The following is a 19,767-nucleotide window of genomic DNA, read 5'->3' as shown; positions in this document are numbered from 1 at the left end:
TTTTTCTTTTTTGAATTGCTGATTTAAATGTATGTTCTTTAAACAGGATGTTGGCTGCCTTAAATGTTGTGTCATTGGAAGGTGCGGTAGGGATATTATAAATAAAAGGCTTCTGTGATGCTCTGACTCTCACATGGGTTTCTTCTGCAGAATTACTTCCCTTTCCCCAACATGTTTCCCAGCCTTCCCTTGGTGACCACGGCTTGGCTACCTAAATAAAATGCAATTAAGTTAGATTTGCTCAGATCAGTTAGCAAAGCTATGCCCATCCACACACTTGGGAAATGTTGGGCATGGCTGGGAATCAGCTTCAGCTTCATATTCATTTGTTTGTTTCTAATTCTTAAACCATTACAAAACAAGTTTAACAATACAGAAGTACACCAAAGTGGTAGAAATAGAAATTAACTTTGACACAAATAAACTGCAGCATAAATGAACTTGGAATGCTGAATTTCCTTGGTAAATCACACTCCTTAAAAGGGGGAAAGGTTCTTGCTCTTACCAAATATTAAAATTAAATATCTGAAGAAGTGCATGCACACAAAAGCTTATACCCAGAACAATCTTAGTTGGTCTCTAAGGTGCTACTGGACAATTTTTTAATTTACTTCAACTGTGCCAGACCAACACGGCTACCTACCTGAACCCAAATATTAAAATGACTGAGATGAATTAAAATGCAAGTTATGCAAACCTGAATGAAAGTACCGGTACTGGGTATGTTAAAGCAGAGTATGTTTAAAATTCTGAATTTCCCCGGGAAAACACAGCATCCTCTCTCAATAATTTTCTTCTCTTGGCAATGGTCCACATTGTGTAGTATTGTCTACACTGACTGGCAGCAGCTGGCCAGGGTTTCAGACAGGGAGTCACTCCCACCCCTACCTGGAGATGCAGAGGATTGAACCTGTGACCTTCTGCATGCAAAGCAGGTCCTCTGACACTGAGCTATGGCCCTTTCTCATAGTTTGCCTAGTTGTGTATTTATCTTGGCCACTCAGTAAATAAATTATAGCCTGTATTCAACTAAGTTTTATTCAGGGTAGACCCACTGAAATTAATGAACCCAGCTAGGTCATGTTCATTAATTTCATTGGGTGCACTCTGAATTCTTAGTTGCGTACTACCCATAGCTAGATCTCCCTCTCCCTAAAATCTATCCCACATACTGCTCCTTCAAAGCATTATATAAAGGACATGTGTGGGTCAAACCACAGAGTTGGAAGGAACCCTGAGAGTCATCTAGTGCCACCTGATGCTGAATGCAGGCTCTGCAATACAGGATGTCGGGTTGGGGAATGTGTGGCCCTCAAGATGTTGTTGGGCTACAACTACCAAGGAGCCCAGTCCCTGACCAGGGATCCTGGGAGTTGTGGTCCCTCAGCATCTGGAGAGCCACTGGTGAGCCATGCTTGCCCTGAGTGGGGCCAGGGTACCTTAAGGCAATGGTGGGAAACCTGTGGCCCTCCAGATGTTCTTGGACTACAGTTCCCATCAGCCCTGTCCATTGCCTGTGCTGGGTGGCGCTAAGGGGAGTTTGTGTCCAACCAGTGGCAGTGTAGGCCGGGCCATGTTGCTCTATAGCCTCACGGTGCCGAGGGGGAGGGGCAATGCTGTGGGCTCATGCTCCCCTCACCATAGCTGGTGAGCCACAGGTTCCCTGTCCCTCCTGCAGAACATTAAAGGTAAGAATAAGGGACTGGCATTGTATAACATACGAATCCCAGGGCTGAGGGACAAGTTTTGACTACATCTTTCACAGAACCACATGACACTGCTTCCACGTTAACCAGGGGGGTAGGAATGGACCTCCAGATTTATGTTGAAACATAGTAAACTTCAATATATACTTATGTATATACTTCAGTCTAGCAGTATATATATATGTTAATTTCTGAAATGAATAAAATAAATAGGGCCATTTAAGCCAAGGCAAACCCACTGAGTAAGATTAATTTATTATGTGCCCCAGGTGACTGTAATTAAAATGTGCAAATGAGAGATGAATCATTTCACCTACACTTGGCAGACTTACTGCTTTGCTTGGAGAAATTTGCTGTGAATAGCTATAGAGATCTTCACCAAATATCCATTAGCTGGAGCCGCTTAGCACCTACCTAGTGATCCCTCTGCATTGCAAATACTTTGAATATGTTGTAATTGCAGAAGCACCACTTCTGCAAGGTGGGCTGGTGTCTATTGCTACCATGTTCCAGATGGACAGTTCTCTGTGTGTAAGCAAGATTGCAGAAGCAGGGGGAGAAGTGAAAACAGGTACAATGTGGGGCAGCCGACTGGAAGAGAGAAGGAGTTTCAAAAATAGGGTTGGGATGTTGAAGACAGTGCTTAGGGGGGAAAGAGGAAGCTGCACAAGTGCAATGTGAACACTGGTCTTTAGGGAAGTTAATCATGACAGTGTTGTGGACTCTCCAACCTTCCAACTTGAACCATACATTTTTATTATAATAGCTACAGCATTACTTTCTCATGTATGTTGTATAGTTAAATTGTACTTAATAAGGAAAAGTAATCTCCAATACACCTCCTTAGTACCTGCAAATGTTACTGTTCAGTAGCAATTTCCCTCAGCTTTGCTGGTTAAAATGCTGAGTGCTGAAATCCTGGTATGTTTTTGAGACTTGGATTTGTGTGACATGCTTTAAAGAGTGAAGGACACAATTTCATCTGAACGTAACAAAGTGGAAATGTGGGCTTCAAGTTCAGTGTAGTTCTTTGCACTCTGGTGTCCAAACTGCAGGTTACATATAATTCCTTGTAACTTTTCCTTGAAGATCTCCTTTTCTTTTCTTTTTTGAATGAAAAGCAGATTCTCCAGGCTGCAACCTTGAGGGGAGGAAGTGTTATACGTATGTGGTTAGTTGCTGTTCACTAGCAAAGATGCTGGATATACTGAACAGGGCTGCAGAGAGGCAGGTACTTGTGGTAGCAATATAGAGCACACATAAGCAGCATGCGCTCCAGACTCTAAGCTTTCATTAAAAATCAAAAACAAAGTATGTATCTGGTCTTCCTAAATACAAGTCATGAAGCAAAATGTGCACATACCCCTTTCAACAATTTCCATGGGATGAGCCAGCCTGACCACTCCCCGGTTTCAGTGTTTTTAGCTGTGGCTCTTCTGGCTTTAGATGGCTTGCTTTGTTATTTCAAGTATTTATAGCCCTCTCTTCACCTCAAGGTCCCGGGGTGGGGCACAGAAGTATATTAAAACCACAATGAATGCAACTTAAAAAGCAACAACACCAGAGTAAAGCAAGACATATATTAAATTAGCACCAGTAAAATCAGATGACATCAACAGATGAAGAGCATAATCAAATATGGTGCCACTTAGCCCTCCCCAAAGGCCTGGGCAAAGAGCTGTGTGTTCACCTGTCAAAGGGCAATAAAGTGGGGAGCATGGACCGCCTCAGATGGGGAGGTCATTCCAGAAGTACTTTGGCTGACAGGATTAATCTGAAATCTCAACTAAGTTACTGAGGAAGGTAGAAGCTGAAATCTTTAACTGATCGCCTCTGTTTTGTTATTCATTTATTTCTCAAGTCCAGCCTTGTTCTTTTTGTATGACTGTATCTTACCAAACAGACATGGGGCTCACCTCCCACTTTCCTTTTGCCCCACTCTTCAAGTACAAGCCCATGCCGCAAAGCCACATATCTGAGCACTCGTCTTTGTTGCCCGGGAGCTTTCCTTGCAACAGCTGAAGCACAACTAACAGCATCTTGGGTTTTTCATGGATTGCTCTTTGCTCTGGTTCCGCTATAAAGACCAGGGTTTCATGGGGGAAGCAGAGAGAGAGAGAGAGAGAGAAAGCACTTTCACCAGGCCTGCAAAGCATGGAAAAAAGCCCTTGGCAACAAATAATGGCATGGCTACCCTCAAAGCATCCTGGGAATTGTAGTTTGGTGTGGATGCTGAAAATTACTTGTCAAGAGATCCCTTTCTGCCTTGCAGAACCATTTCTTTAGTCTTTTCTTTTTAAAATAAATTTTATTTATTTATTTATGACTACATTTATATCCCAACTTTTCGCCAAGGAGCTCAAGGTGCTGCACTTGCTTCTCCCCTCTCCATTTCATCCTCACAACAACCCTGTGAGGTAGGTTAGGCTGAGAGACAGTGATGGGCCCCAAGTCACCCAGTGGGCTTCATGACTGCACTCTGGTCTCCTAGGTCGAAGTCTAGCCATGGCCCCACATTGGCTCCTCATATAACATGAACCATGCATGTGAAAGGAGCATCAGGACAAAAAATGCACCTCAAGAAAACCCATATGAAAACCTAAGGGGTTTGGTCTCCCAATATTAGTGGAATAGCAGAAAAAGAAAAGAAGAAGCTTGAAAGGTGCAAGGAGGAGGCAAAGAGCCAAATCAAGTTCTGTAATTCTTCCAAATAAAAGCATACTTGGGTGTAATGAGGCAACCCATTGCATGAGTGTTCGTATTAAGTAAAAAAAAAAGGCACAGTTTGGCTGCAAAATCTTGAGGTGCAGCAGATCCCTGGGTGACCTTAATTTCATGTATTAGCTTCTCCAAGGAAAAGAACCCCAGCAGTCGATCCTAGAAAACAAAAACAAAATGACCCCCAGAACATATCTGAGTAAGTGCCCTTGGAGTCATTTCTGATGGTTTCCTGTGGAGAACGAATGACTATTAAACCTGTTTCAGCCTTTGGCACCCATGTGCTGATCAATTTGTGCCCAACAGCTGTCTTAAGGTTCAATTAGTCCTCTTGCTGCTGTTACTCAGGGACCTGTGGATAAGCTATCTGGTTTCACTGACTTTATCAATTTGACAGTGTTTTAATCCATTAACATTTCCCCGTATCTTTCTAGGTTTTCAGCCATTATCTCAGCTGTCTGCCTACGAAATTATTGTCCCCAAGAGGATAACAAGAAAACACCGCGATGTGCTGACATCCAGGGCAGCAGAGGTATTTCAGAGCAGGATTTCATCATCAGCATGTTGCTTTCTGCTTTTTGTACACATCATCTGGAAGCAGCTGTGAAATAATTAAGCATGGCTGTGCTTCCTGAATGGTACAGCTGCTGAGGGTTCAGGGCAGCCTAGGACTAAACTCTCTCTCTCTCTCTCTCTCTCTCTCTCTCTCTCTCTCTCTCTCTCTCTGTGTGTGTGTGTGTGTGTGTCAGGGTAGAGTTAGAATGTTCCCAGAGGCAAGGGTTAAGTGATGACTCCAACTCGGGGGAGGGGAGGTACAAGCCAGTCCTCACTAGGAGGTTAGAAAAAGCACGGGGGAAAGCCTTTTGAGAGTTGCTGGTCAGGGGAGAAGCAGAGCTCAGGAGGTATCTGAACTGAATGACTCTGTGGAGTGATAGTTGAAGTTAAGAACTATTTATTAATACTGTTTGTGAATTCTTAATAAAAATTATAAAAGACCAAGAGATGTTTGTGTGGTGATGTGAAGAGGAATCGACCAGCCTTGACAGTGTGTGTGTGTGTGTGTGTGAGAGAGAGAGAGAGAGAGAGAGAGATCTGCATATTTGTTGCAGAAGCTTGTTGTGAGCAGCACCTATTGTCTCATGTTTGTGAAGTCAACAGTACACAGGGCTGAGACATATTGCTGAATGAGGTGAAGGAGCACATGGTGCTCCCTCTCCCTACATCATGGTGCATAGTACCCAAGACTGATAGTACCCAAGACCCAAGTTATTTTGGCAACTGAGGCAGAAAAACTTACAAGGGCCTCCTCACCCGCCAGCTGTCAAAATGCAACAACCTTTTTAAAAATAACCTTAAAATGTGGTACCCCATACCTGACATACAAAGCCAGTTGATGGTTCTGCAACTATTTCATAAAAAAGAGAAAATGCATCAAAAGCTGAACATGTAGAGAGATAAACATAGGCAGGGTGCTACTGTGTCTTGCAGAGCAATTTCAATCAGACTTTTGAAACAAAATAGGAAATTCTTTCCAGTAGCACCTTAGAGACCAACTGAGTTTGTTCTTGGTATGAGCTTTCGTGTGCATGCACACTTCTTCAGATACACTGAAACAGAAGTCACCAGATCCTTAAATATAGTGAGGGAGTGGGGAGGGGTATTACTCAGAAGGGTGGTGATTGTTCCTGTAACTGGAACAATCAGACTTTTGTTGGTCTGGCTTAGTGGGTTTTAGGGGGAAAGTGCATTTTCTCCGCTGATATTATTATCCTTTTAATTTGTGGTTGTTACACTATGATTTTCATATTGCTGACAGTGTTGTTATTTTTCATGTTATGATTTTAATGGATGTAAACTGCTTTGTGTAATGTGTATGTATGGAAAGGGTGGGTGATGGACCTCCGCCATACACGGGGGGGGGGGGCAGGGTGGACGGACAGGACTGGGAATCTCTGGATTGTTTGGCACATGTGAATAATTAATTGAGGATTCCCAGAGAGGTTGCTTGATTATTCTTTCTTCCTTCTTCTTTTGAGGATGAACTGTCTTTTGAAGTTGATGTTGAAGGAACAAAGTATACACTTGAACTAGAAAAAAACAAGTAAGTGACTCCCTTTTAGCTGCACTGGGCTGTTTCCCTTCCTCCTATTTATTCTGAGTTTAAATTGGTCTGTTTGGCTTTTTTCCCTGGTCCTGAAAGTGACCTGTACAGGGCTTAGTCTACAGCAGGGGTAGGCAAACTAAGGCCCATGGGCCGGATCCGGCCCAATCGCCTTCTAAATCCGGCCTGCGGACACGGTCCGGGAATCAGCGTGTTTTTACATTAGTAGAATGTGTCCTTTTATTTAAAATCCATCTCTGGGTTATTTGTGGGGCATAGGAATTCGTTCATATTCCCCCCCCCCAAAAAAATATAGTCTGTCGTCGTCGTCTCCCCACACGGTCTGAGGGACAGGGGACCAGGCTCCCTGTTGAAAAAGTTTGCTGACCCCCTGGTCTACAGGTCACATGAGAGCCCTCCAAAGGAAACAACTGGTTGAATTGATTTCTCTGTCCACCCCCTCAGCTTCCATACTAAACACCAGCAAAGCACTTTTAGCTTGGCCATCATGGTGACATGCCAGCTTATTTCTGGTAAAGAAAGCAACTTGTTTGTTCCTGATTAAGCATGAGGTCTAAGGACATTCTTAATTTTCAAGTTTTTAATTTAGCTTAAGTTAAATGCTGTACTTTATTGCTTATTTTTCAAAGCTGTCTTGGGAGGGTTTGAAAAAAACAACAAGACTCTGAAGGGGGGAGGGGGTTCAGGTGGTTTAGCAGACTCTGGCTTTTGAACCTGCCATCCCTCACTCCATTCCAACTTTGCAACTCAACATTGCTGCTTCCCCATTTTTCCCCTAATCTTTAAAACAATTGTTACCTAATGTGTTTCTTCCTATAATTCCTTCTCCAATTCCTCCAGAGCCCTTGTACCCAAAGACTTCACAGTTTATACTTACAATGCTGACGGCTCTCTGCATTCTGAGATTCTGGATCTCAAGGTATGTTTTCCTTTCAAATACGTTTCTTGGGAGCCTGCCTCTCCCTCCTGCTGGGCTGGCATCTGGAGGAGTAAAGTGGCAAAGATTTTCCAGGCACAAGTGGGAGCCAAGGGCAAATGAGTTCAATTGCCTGAGATGTAGAAATAAGGCTGAGGGTTGCTGTGTCTGCAAGACTGGTATTGGGGGTTGGATGTTTGAATCCCCTCCCTGAATATAGAAAAATACCACCACAAGGTAAAGGCTAGTCTTCTCCTTGACATGCTCACTACCTGCTGTGTTCCCAAGGACAGGCTGCTCCCTGTCCTTAACCTGGCATTTAATTTTTTTTTAAGCCCTGGCGTGAATGTGGACGGCATCATTCACATGCTCATAGGCCCCAGTGCTACTTGTGAGACATTTCCTAACACCGTGCTTGTACAGTGGTACCTCAGGTTACATACGCTTCAGGTTACATACTCCGCTAACCCAGAAATAACGCTTCAGGTTAAGAACTTTGCTTCAGGATAAGAACAGAAATCATGCTCTGGCGACGCAGTGGCAGCGGGAGGTCCCATTAGCTAAAGTGGTGCTTCAGGTTAAGAACAGTTTCAGGTTAAGAACGGACCTCCAGAACGAATTAAGTTCTTAACCTGAGGTACCACTGTATTTCAAAAGGTCTTGGAAATCATGCATGCTGCCTAACAGCTCCAAAACTCTGTCGGCTTCCAAGTATTGTGTGGCATTCTCCCCTCCCCCATCAAGCGAGTTCCTTCCAGATGTGTGTCTCTAAACTCTGGCTGCCTGATGATGTTGTGGTTATTGAGATGGAAGTCAGTTTCTGTTATGTAATTGGATGGTAGAGTATCTATCTCAGCAGTAGGACTGGGAAAGGTTCCTGCCCCAAATCCTGGAGAACCGCTGCCAGTCAGTGTGGACACTACTGAGCTAAAATGACCGAGGGCTTCCTATGTCTCTACCATGTTTTTATTAGTAGGCTCTTGGCTTTGCTGGCTAATTAGTTGTTGTAAGCAAGTACTCCCTTTGTGGGAGTTTCCCCCCTTCCTTCCTTCCTTTGTTTTGCATGTCTGCCTAACACAGAAGAAGAGCCTCGCTGGTTCGGACCATGAGTCCCTCCGGCCCAGCTCACTGCCTCCAGGAAGCCCACAAATGGGGAGGAAACGTCATCACCTGTCACATGGTTGCTGACTAGCAACCTGGTGTTCAGTGAAATACTGCTGCTGAACTTGGAGGTTCTATTTAGCTACCATAGCTTTCTCTTTCTGCATCAGGAAGGGGGGAACCTGTGACCCTCCAGATGTTTTGGGGCTCCCCTTGGTGTTCTGAGCACACGCAGCCCAAGAAGGACAGAGAGCTCGTAGTCTAATTCATTATTGGCAAAGTGCACCCTTAGGGTAGATCCTAAGGCGTGTTGTGGAGGGTGGGGGTGAAAAAGAAAACCAATCCTCCTGTAAGACTGGGAATATCCCCACTTCCAGTTTAGGATAATCCACCATTCTTCAGCAGAGTTGCTTTTCTTTTAGCAATGTACCCGGTAAGTGGCTCAAGTAAAGGCTCAAACAAAGCTTTAATAATAAAGAAACCTGTAACACAATAACATCCTGTCTGAGAGAGACTAAAAGCACACCCTGGGGCCAGAAGGACACCTGGTCTCTTGGACTGAACTGAACTGGACACCTGAAGGGAGGGGCCAGTTCCAGAGCACAACACGGAAGCCCCACCCACCAGATGACAGACATTTTACTAATCCAGTTGGGCCCCAGTGTTTTGTGTACAAAGGTGCACAGTGCTTCCAGTGGCTAAGCAGTTGGCATCCCCTCCCCTGGCTTGTGCTCCCAACTGGACTGCTGAAGCAGCAGGGTGACCATGCCTCCACCCAAACTTATGTACCCTCACTGGATGGTGTGCATGTGTGTGCAAGCAGTCTGCAAGATTTGGCTTTAAGTCCCAAGGCGCTCCTTCTCTTGTGGAAGAGCAGAGTAGCAGAAGCTTGGTGGAATGGATGTGTTGAGTTCCAATAAATCACGCAGAGTCAAAACTCATTAGCAAAGGGAATTTTTTTACTAAGGATTAGGCTTAGTTACAGCAAAAAACCCCTCAAGAATAAAAGTACAGAAACTCAGAGGATGCAAAGAGAAGAAAACAAAAGTAGGAATGACCAGGCAGTTCCCTAAACTACTGCTATATCTTGGACAGTTCCACTAAATTCACCAAATGTCTTAGTAAATAGATGTGTCTTAACTTGGTTCCGGAAACTCAGAAATGTAGCTGACATCTGCGTGTACCTGAGTGTGGAGATAATTTCATAGTTGGGGTGTCACTACAGAGAATCTGCTATCACATGTCATCACACTTTGAGTACATATAGCTGTACCCTTACATTGCTTCCAGAGGCCATGTTTGCTGAGCATTCATCTCAATGTGTCTGCACAGCATTTGCAGGGAAGTTCTACAATGCCATTCTGATTTGTTTGCGGACAAGTTATATGAGCCATACTTTCTAGGGAATTTCCCTGGCACTTTCCTTAACTGAAAAATGTTGTGTGTGTGTGTGTGTGTGTGTGTGTGTGTGTGTGTGTAGAAGCAGGCTTGTTGCTCAAGAGCACCAAATCCATTTTAAAAGGGTGACCTGAATCAACAGGTATACAATAGAGTCCAACCCACAAAATAGCAACACCTCATTTTCTTGATTCATGAGAGTGTTGTGGTGTCAACACTCTGAGCAACAAGAAACGCTGCATGAAATCATTCCTTAATTTTCTCCCCCCTCATTTTCTACCCATTCAGGATCACTGCCACTATCAGGGATATGTAAAAGGAGTAGCAGATTCCTTAGTCGCTGTCAGCACTTGCTCTGGACTCAGGTAAGTGATATGTTCTTGCACTTTCTTTGGGGGAGGGGGCAGAATAGTGGCTGCCCCTCCCTCAAAGCAACCTGCCCTCCTGTGTACTGACTGTCAGGGGCATAGCAAGGGGGGGCGGGCCGCCCCTAGTTCCTGGGAAGGGGGGGTGACACTTTGGCCAGCCCCACCCACCCCGCCCTGCCGGGCGGGCCCAAACAGGGGGCATGTCGCCTTTTCCCCCTTCCAGCGGCTATTTTTCGGCGGGGGGTGGGCCACTGGGCCAGCAAGGAGGGGGTGTCACGCTGGCATGACACCCCCTCCTCGCTGGCCCACCCCCCGCCGAAAAAAAGCTGCGGAAAGGGGGAAATTCCCCCTTTCTGCATCCACGTGCATCGTGATGTCACGATGACGTCACAACGCACGCATCGTGCCCCTCCCCCAGGGGGGTGCCTCTGCGCCGCCCACGCCCCCAGCAGCACAGAGGCTTGCTATGCCACTGCTGACTGTGGCCTCTGAAACCAGGGGTACAGATCCTCAGGCCTGGGAGTCAAATACATTCACTTTCATGACTCCATCCCCTTTTTGTCTCTGGACCCCCGCCGCCACCACCACTGGTATGCAATACCCAGAAAGTGGCCTGTGAGGGAAGGCAGCCCCTGAGCTGGGAAAGGCTCCCCCCCCCCCATGTAGAGTTGGTGAGAAGTGATCCATAGTAACTTCTCCTTTTTGCCCTTTGCTCCTGGGGCTTCTAGATATTCTGGCTGAGATGCTGGAGAGATTTTCTCTATCAACTCTGCAGTATTGTGTCTTGTCCATCTTAGCCAAGGTCACGCTGCCTTAATTGATTAATTAATTGTATTTCATAGAACGATTGATTGTAGAGTTGGAAGGTACCTCAAGGGACATCTAGTCCAACCCCCTGCAGTGCAGGAGTCTCAACTAAAGCATCCATGGCAGATGGCCACCCAACCTCTCCTTGAAAATCTCCAAGGAAGGAGAGCCCACAACTTCCCAAGAGAGTGAAACAGAAAGTTCTTCCTGGTGTTTTCATGGAATCTCCTTTTTTGTAACTTGAATCCTCCAGAGCAGGAGAGCAGCTGGCCTTTCTACTGAGGCACTTGAGGAGGCGGAAGTGGTTCTTTCTGCCTCCCCCTCCCATCTGACCCTCACGCCAGCCCTGTTAAGTTGGTTAGGCTTAGAAATGGCAATTGGTTAAGAATCTGTTGGGGAGTTTCATGGCTAAGTGGGCATTTGGACCCTGGCCTCCCGTTATCCAGCCTGACACTCAGTACAGTGTTTTATTGATAATTTCATTGTGTACATCACTTGGGGATAAATAAAATAAAATAAAATACATACCCAATAGCTGAAGAGCATATAGGACAGCTAGCTGCTCAGTGAGAGGGAATTCTCCCTGGCATGCTAGATTTTCATATGCAGGCAGGCTTGGTTGGTGCATGTATGTGACACAGCATTCAACAGGCACACTCCATAAGAAACTAAGATGGCAGGATCAGGCCATGAATTTATCCCATCCTCTTTTAAAACCATCCAAGTTGGTGGCCATCCCTGCCTCTTGTGGGAGTGGATTCCACAGCGGAACTCTGCGCTGCAGGAAGAAGTCCTTTCTTTTATCTGTCCTGAGTCTTCCAACATCCAGCTTCACTGAGTTGTACTGTTATGAGAGAGGGAGAAAAACATTCTCTGTCCACTTTTTCCATGTCACACATAATTTTTATTAACTTCTGTTGTGTCACCAGTTGCTTGCCTTTTCTCTAAACAAAAAGGTCCCAGAGGCTGCAAACTTTCTTCTTGGGAGACTCTCTCCTTCCCATCAATTATTTTGGTTACCCTTTTATTTTTATAATAAATTTTATTAAGGTTTGTGGAGAAAAATATAAAGCTTTATACCTTCTCCCTTTAAAAACAAAACAAAACAAAACAAAACCAGGATTTTTATCTAGATACAATAGAAACACAAAAGGGAAGGGGGGGTGAAAGAAAAAGAAATTTAAAAAAAGAATAGAAAAGAGGTTAAAAGAGGGAGAGAGAGAAATAAGATTCAGAAAGAAAAGAACTTCTGATTCTTCATATGTCTGCTATGTAAAAGCAACATTCACTTTGTCCAATCCAGCATAACACCTCACAAAGCCACTTTTTAAAACAAACATCATCCTCAATCCTCAAATCCAAATATCATTATTTCTTTTTCTTTTTCATGCAAAAAGTCCACCGGGGGGGGGGGGGTCCAATCTCTAGCAAATGCTAACAATGACTTTTCTCTGATTAAACATGTCAGTTTTGCCATCTCAGCTAAGTCTGTTAGTTTTAACAGCCATTTTTCCATTGTTGGTAATAATGAGTCCTTCCATCTTTGTGCATATAAAAGTCTCGTTGGTTGCACTTTTCTGAACCTGCAGTTTGAAGTAATACTGCCCAGGAAGGACTATACAGTACAGTGTTTCATGCTGTACTGCAGAGCCAGTGTGGTGTAGTGGTTAAGAGCGGTAGACTCGTAATCTGGTGAACCGGGTTCGCTTCCCCGCTCCTCCACATGCAGCTGCTGGGTGACCTTGGGCTAGTCACACTTCTTTGAAGTCTCTCAGCCCCACTCACCTCACAGAGTGTTTGTTGTGGGGGAGGAAGGGAAAGGAGAATGTTAGCCGCTTTGAGACTTCTTCGGGTAGTGAAAAGCGGGATATCAAATCCAAACTCTTCTTCTTCTTCTGTTTTTGCACATTTGAATCAGAAGCCTGGTTTCCTTTCCACAGAGGTGAGTGCTTTTGTTTAGGATCCTCGCCCATCCCAGCACATACTCTGGGAGCAATGGGCTGAATTCAAGCAATGAGGCCTGTGGTGTAATGGGACTACCCCCAAAACAAATCTGCTCTGGAAGGTCAGGAGAAACCCCAGAACAGCACACGGGGAGATGGGGGGGGTGGGGTTGGAGAGAGGAGATGGTTCTGTCAGGCAAGTGGAAATGCTTGTGCGGGCAGAACGATCTCCTTAGCACTATGCTGAATGCATCCCAGGGATTCTGACACATGAATTAATGTCATTGCTAGGGGATTATTACAAATTGAGAGCATCAGCTATGGAATTGAGCCTCTGGATCCGCCCTCAGGAATCAAACACATGATCTACCGGTTGAAGAATGTGAAGGTAGATGAGGATCACATGCGGTGCCAGCTTCCTGGGGAAAAGTGGGAAGGAAGAGATCCTCAGCACCCTGCCAGTGAGACTCAGCGGCTGAGAGTGAGTGTCCTGTGATGACCATGAAGGTCTGGACAAATTCTAAGAGTTGTAGCCAATTATTGCCCTACTCAGAGTAGACCCACTGAGGTTTATGCCTAACTTAGTTACACTCCTTTCAATGGGTCTACTTTAAGTAGAACTTAATTGGGTCTAACCCTAAGAGGTGGCTTGGGTAGCACTGAGGGAAAGGAGTGCAATGAGCCATAGAAATAGAGCCACGAGATAGATGTTGTAGGGGCAATAAATCTCCACCCTGGAGTGCTCAATATTCTGTTCGGCTCGTTCTGGTCACTGCCCATGAGAGCTAAAAACACAATGGGGAACCTGTGGCCCTCCAGATGTTGTTAGATTCCAGCTGCCATCGCTCTTCTCCCCTCCCCCCAGTTTGAGATGAAATCCTAAAGTTACCTGGATGTGGATAATGCATACTTAATTCCACCTTCAAATTTTTGTCTGTGAATTGAAAAGTGGAATATAAATGTCTTAAGTCATAAAAATAAATGAAGGAGCTTAAAGTATTTCCCATATTCTTGTTTTGTTTGGTCAGACTGAGTGTATCCTGGCCAGATTCTGATACAAAAGAGAATTGTTGCCTTTTCTTTGGAATGCCTTAGCTCTCTGCGTCTTGGGTATGTTTCCCAGTAGTCAAAACAAAATCAAAAATTCTTTCTAGTAGCACCTTAGAGACCAACTGAGTTTGTTCCTGGTATGAGCTTTCGTGTGCATGCACACTTCTTCAGGAACAAACTCAGTTGGTCTCTAAGGTGCTACTAGAAAGAATTTTCGATTTTGTTTTGACTATGGCAGACCAACACGGCTACCCACCTGTAACTGGAACTTTCCCAGTAGTGTAATTGTGGTGTGAGCAGAAAAGCGGAATATGGATCAGAGTGACATCACTCCATTTTTAACTTATGAGTCAGGGGATAAGATTTTGTTTCTTACACCCTTTCCCTCCCTTTCCTTGCAGAGAAAAAGAGGCGTCCTCCTACAGACAAGATATGTGGAGCTCTTTATAGTCGTGGACAAAGAAAGGGTATGACTCTGCTCTTGGGATGAGCCACCCTCACCCCATCCCTGAGCCACTGGAGAACAACCCCCTTGGGTCCAGTTAGCTTCTGTAGTTCTTCACTTTGCTCCACCCCTTCTCACTATGACTGGTCACTTCCCATTCCCATCCCTACATAAACATTGTTTTCCTTTAAGTCACTGTGTTTCCAAATTATTAGCTGAGACTCCTTTTCCCAAAGCCCTAAAATTCTTGGGTTTTGCTATGAACTCTTGCATGGATGAGGGATGCAGGTGGTGCTGTGATTTAAACCACAGAGCCTAGGGCTTGCCAATTAGGAGGTCAGCAGTTCAAATCTCCGCAACGGGGTGAGCTCCCGTTGCTCAGTCCCGGCTCCTGCCAACCTAGCAGTTCGAAAGTACGCAGTGCAAGTAGATAAATGGGTACCACTCTGACAGGAAGATAAATGGTGTTTCCGTGCGCTGCTCTGGTTCACCAGAAGCGGCTTTGTCATGCTGGCCACATGACCCAGAGAAACTGTCTGTGGACAAATGTCGGCTCCCTTGGCTTATAGAGCAAGATGAGCGCCACAACCCCAGAGTTGTCTGCGACTGGACTTAGCGGTCAGGGGTCCTTGCATGAATGGGAGGCAGCAGGGAAGAAAATGCAGACCATTCAAAATTTTCTAACTTTATTTCTAAACCTGCACCAACTCCATGATTCCATTCTGGAGACTGGCAACATCCAAAATCTGTTAAGCACACCTTTGGCCTTAGCCACCTTTTTAAAGCACAAGGCTCTGAAATTGCTGGCACTGTTCTGTTGTTTGTTTTCTTCATTGTCCCATTTTTCCATCCATGCATAAATGTTTGCTTTTCTTGCAGTATCAGCTGATGGGCCAGAATAAAACTGCTGTTACAGAAGAGATGGTGCATTTGGTCAACTACCTGGATAGTGTAAGTGAAAACTTTATGATACTCAGAGGTGATGAATTGTCCCAAAATATGCATGCATTTTGATTCATTTTCCTTTTACCTGCCCCTTTCTTCAAAGTGGTGTGATTGATTGATTGATTATTTATTATTTCATTTCTATACCAAAAAGCTATACAAAAAACTGAAGCAACAATGGACAACTTAAACAAAATATTTCAAAAATACACAGTTCAAAATGTTATATCAATACAAAGTTACTAATATATATATATATATAAACAAAATCGAAAATTCTTTCCAGTAGCACCTTAGAGACCAACTGAGTTCGTTCCTGGTATGAGCTTTCGTGTGCATGCACACTTCTTCAGATACGTATCTGAAGAAGTGTGCATGCACACGAAAGCTCATACCAGGAACAAACTCAGTTGGTCTCTAAGGTGCTACTGGAAAGAATTTTCGATTTTGTTTTGACTATGGCAGACCAACACGGCTACCCACCTGTAACTATATATATATATATATAATCAACATCTTCCTTCTGATACACCCTTGGTGAGTCTTCTCTGCATGCAAAGACAGGCTCTGGCAGATGGAGCAAATGAGATCAAGAGTGGGTCCAATGGTCAGGAAGGAGGTTTCTGCATGTGCTGGAGAGGGAAGTGAGGGGCACGTGGGGCTTGTCCACCTGGGAAGGGAGCCCATTTAAGGGAAGGAAAATTCTGATCCTAAACCTCAACTGCCTTTCGGGATATCTTTGGGAGAAGGAGGTCCAGCACTGAGAGCCTTCTCGGTAGTGGCGCCTGCCCTGTGGAACGCCCTCCCAACAGATGTCAAGGCAATAAGCAGCTATTTTACTTTTAAAAGACAACTGAAGGCGGCCCTGTTTAGGGAAGTATTGTTTTTAATATTCAGTTGAAAGCTGCCCAGAGTGGCTGGGTAATTAATAATAATAATAATAATAATAATAATAATAATATTATTATTATTATTATTATTATTATTATTATTATTATTAAGGCTCAGGAGGAAACCCTACAGAAATCCGGAGTGGAGTCCCTAAGATGGTTGGGTGGCACTTTGTACACCTCCTTCCAGCTACTACTGCAACCCAGCTGGGCCAAATGTCTTGCTCTGCCTTCCTTTGGACCCCATCAGTGAGGCTGAGAGGGGAATCTTGTCGTCTGGGCAGCCCAGGACCTCCATACACACTGCCCAGGCTTGTGTCTTGCAGAGGTCACTTTAGTGCTGCTTACACAGTATCACCCCGGAGGTGCACTCAATTCTCTCTCGAGACAGGCAGATGCCATTAACAGTGTAATATTGTAACCCTGTTCTCACCCAGGGTCCAAACCAACTCACAGCTCACCCACAAAAGTCTCACAATGAGAAGAGTTCCTGGAAGCAGCAGACTTTGCCCTAGTCTCTCACTCTAGACTTGCTTTTTACGGGCAGCTCAAGATGGCTGCTCCTGCCTCAGGCTGCCCACAGCTGTGTCCCATTCAGCTGCCTCTCCACACCCAGTTCAAGATGTAGCAGTTTTGTTGTGTGTGCCATGTATTTGAAACATAATAATTAGGAGGATAGCTGAATTATGTGATTTTGAGGTTTCTAGAATGCCTTACCAAGGAAGACTTGCTTGGCATCCAGCTGCATTGTCTTTCTGGTTGTCTTTTTCGGGGTCCCTTTCTTTGTCCAGGCCTTTCAGTGTGGAATGGCTCTATGTCTGCTTCCTGGTGAGCTTCCATTCCCTATTCAGTGTGCAAAGGGAGGGGATGGCAATGGGGCATGGGGACACTTGTGATTCTCTTTAAACATTTCACAGCTGCTTGGAGCTGTTAGTTAGTTTACTGTGTCTGCATGGTAAAAAAAAAAAAAAAAAACTTTTAAAATGCTCCTAGGAAGAGACTCTACATGCTTGCATGCATTCCGTTGCTGGGGAATTTCATGGGTCCAAAGGTGGCTGCCCAGACAGGCTCCGTACAGTGTCCTTGTCCTCAGTAATGCCTCCTGCTTGTCTGGGTGCAAGATGGAGAGCCATGGTTGCATGGGTGAGTGCTGAAACCTCTGACGCTTCTATAACTGGAACAGAGCCTAACACTGCACAACAGTGAGTCACCCCTGTTACTCTTTGCCCTTTTGCCTCTGCCTCACCCACTTTTGGCTAGGATCCTGTCTGCCATGTGGCCCTTGGAAGGTTACCTCTGAGGGAATGGGGCCCTTGGGATAGAAAACATTCCCCAGCCCTCTCTTACTTGTTCCTTTCTTCTCTCTGCTTTCCAGATGTACATAGCACTGAACATCCGCATCGTGTTGGTTGGCTTGGAGATCTGGACTCAGGAAAACAAGATCCGCCTGGAAGGAGGTGCAGGAGACGTTCTTGCCAACTTTGTGCAGTGGCGAGAGCAGGAGCTTGTCCCGCGCCAAAGACATGACAGTGCACAGTTTGTTCTGTAAGATCTGTGGGGGTTTTCCTCCTCCTCTTTTCCCTGAACTTCAAAAAGAGGTGGATGATGGAAGTTGTGCAAATATTTATCCCACCCCTTCTTATGCTTGTGCACAGACCAGAGTAGTTAACAATGATTAAAGTCAACTATAAAATGCTGCAGTGCTATAGGTCAGCTGTACATGAGGATACCACCTGATTTGGGAGCTGCAAATACAGTGGTACCTCGGGTTAAGAACTTAATTCATTCTGGAGGTCCTTTCTTAACCTGAAACTGTTCTTAACCTGGGCTACCACTCAGGTGCTGCGCCGCCAGAGCACAATTTCTGTTCTCATCCTGAAGCAAAGTTCTTAACCCGAGGTACTATTTCTGGGTTAGCAGAGTCTGTAACCTGAAGCGTCTGTAACCCGAGGTACCACTGTAGTGCAAAATGTAGTGGGGCACCCCTTGGAAGTTTTTGGTGAAACAAAAGAAGTGCCATGGTCGGGTCACTTTCTGATGCAACTAGACTTCTCCACGACCCTTCCCCTCCGCAGGAAGGTGGGACCAATTCGGATGGTCCACCCCTCCCCCCACTTAATGGAACCAAATGGTTTCTAAAGAGTGGTAGGGGATGTCTTATCCCATGTTGATGGCCTTTCAGCTGATTCCCTGGTGGCCCGCTGGAATGCGAAGTTAACCAGGACTATTGACTGCCTGGCTCTTAAGCACCCTCTCTGATTGCATGGAGCCCAGATGGCTCCTTGGTTTCCCCCAGAGCTGACAGCTAGAGCACCAGTGGTGGAAAACTCATTCTGAATTGGACCAAACACGGGTTATAGCTCAACGTTGAGCCTACCAAGTGGTGATAGTGACGGTGGTCTCTATTGCATCTGCAGAAAACAGCAGCAGGAGACTCTTTCAGGTGGTTCACAATCTAACGGAACCACTTTCACCATTGAGGCCCGGTAAGGACCCCAAGTTCTCTTGCAATGATTTTGCAAAGTTTTTTGCAGATAAAGTTGCTCAGCTTCAGAAGGAGGTAGACTCCACTGTGGAAGCCGGGCCGGGCCGGAAGAGTGATAAAGTTCTGTCTGGTCAAGTTGTATGGCAGGGGTCTGCAACCTTTTTCAGCCATGGGCCTCAGACCATGTGGTGGGCCGGACTATATTTTGAAAAAAATAATGAATTCCTATGCCCCACAAATAACCCAGAGATGCATTTTAAATAAAAGGACACATTACAACTCCAAGCACGCCTGGACCATTTGGACCCCTTCCAGTCGGGATTCAGGCCTCATCATGGGACTGAAACCATCTTGGTCATGCTGGTCGATGATCTGCAGCCGGCCAGGGACAGAGGTGAAAGCTGTTTCCTAGTCCTGCTGGATCTTTCAGCGGCCTTTGATCCAATTGAACATGGTATCTTTCTGGACAGTCTTGAGGAGTTGGGAGCTGGGGGCACTGTTATACAGTGGTTCTGCTCCTTCCTCCTGGGCCGTGTTCAGAAACTGGTGGGGGGGATGAGTGTTCACACCCCTTGGCTCTCAGTTGTGGGGTGCCTCAGGGTTCCATCCTCTCCCCCATGCTTTTCAACATCTATATGAAGCCACTGGGAGAGATCATCAGGGGGTCTACCTCTCCTTCAAATCGGAACCACTGACAGTGGTGAATGTCCTGTGTGAGTATCTGGAAGTGATTGAATGGCAGCTAACAGATTTAGGTTGAATCCTGACAAGACAGAAGTACTGTTCTTGGGGGACAGGGCAGACTGGTGTGGGCTATTCCCTGGTCCTGAATGGGGTAACTGTGCCCTTGGTACACAGCCTGGGAGTCATTTT

The 19,767-nt window shown here is 45.4% G+C and overlaps 1 protein-coding gene across 2 annotated transcripts in view; it reads left to right on the top strand.

Moving 5' to 3' along the window:
• The window catches only part of ADAM9 (ADAM metallopeptidase domain 9), a 99,348-nt gene that overhangs the window by 13,095 nt on the left and 66,486 nt on the right, over positions 1-19,767 (top strand). For both annotated transcript variants that reach the window (XM_033171315.1, XM_033171314.1), the window contains exons 2-9: positions 4,859-4,956; positions 6,461-6,525; positions 7,387-7,465; positions 10,250-10,326; positions 13,371-13,560; positions 14,531-14,596; positions 15,454-15,525; positions 17,785-17,954. In XM_033171315.1, coding sequence (XP_033027206.1) covers positions 4,859-4,956; positions 6,461-6,525; positions 7,387-7,465; positions 10,250-10,326; positions 13,371-13,560; positions 14,531-14,596; positions 15,454-15,525; positions 17,785-17,954 — 817 coding nt within the window. The remainder of the gene's footprint in view (positions 1-4,858; positions 4,957-6,460; positions 6,526-7,386; positions 7,466-10,249; positions 10,327-13,370; positions 13,561-14,530; positions 14,597-15,453; positions 15,526-17,784; positions 17,955-19,767) is intronic.

Source organism: Lacerta agilis, chromosome 15 (assembly GCF_009819535.1).
Source record: "Lacerta agilis isolate rLacAgi1 chromosome 15, rLacAgi1.pri, whole genome shotgun sequence".
NCBI lineage: Eukaryota > Metazoa > Chordata > Lepidosauria > Squamata > Lacertidae > Lacerta > Lacerta agilis.
The sequence above is the reverse complement of the archived record's forward strand: the minus strand, read 5'-3'. Positions and strand labels throughout refer to the sequence as shown.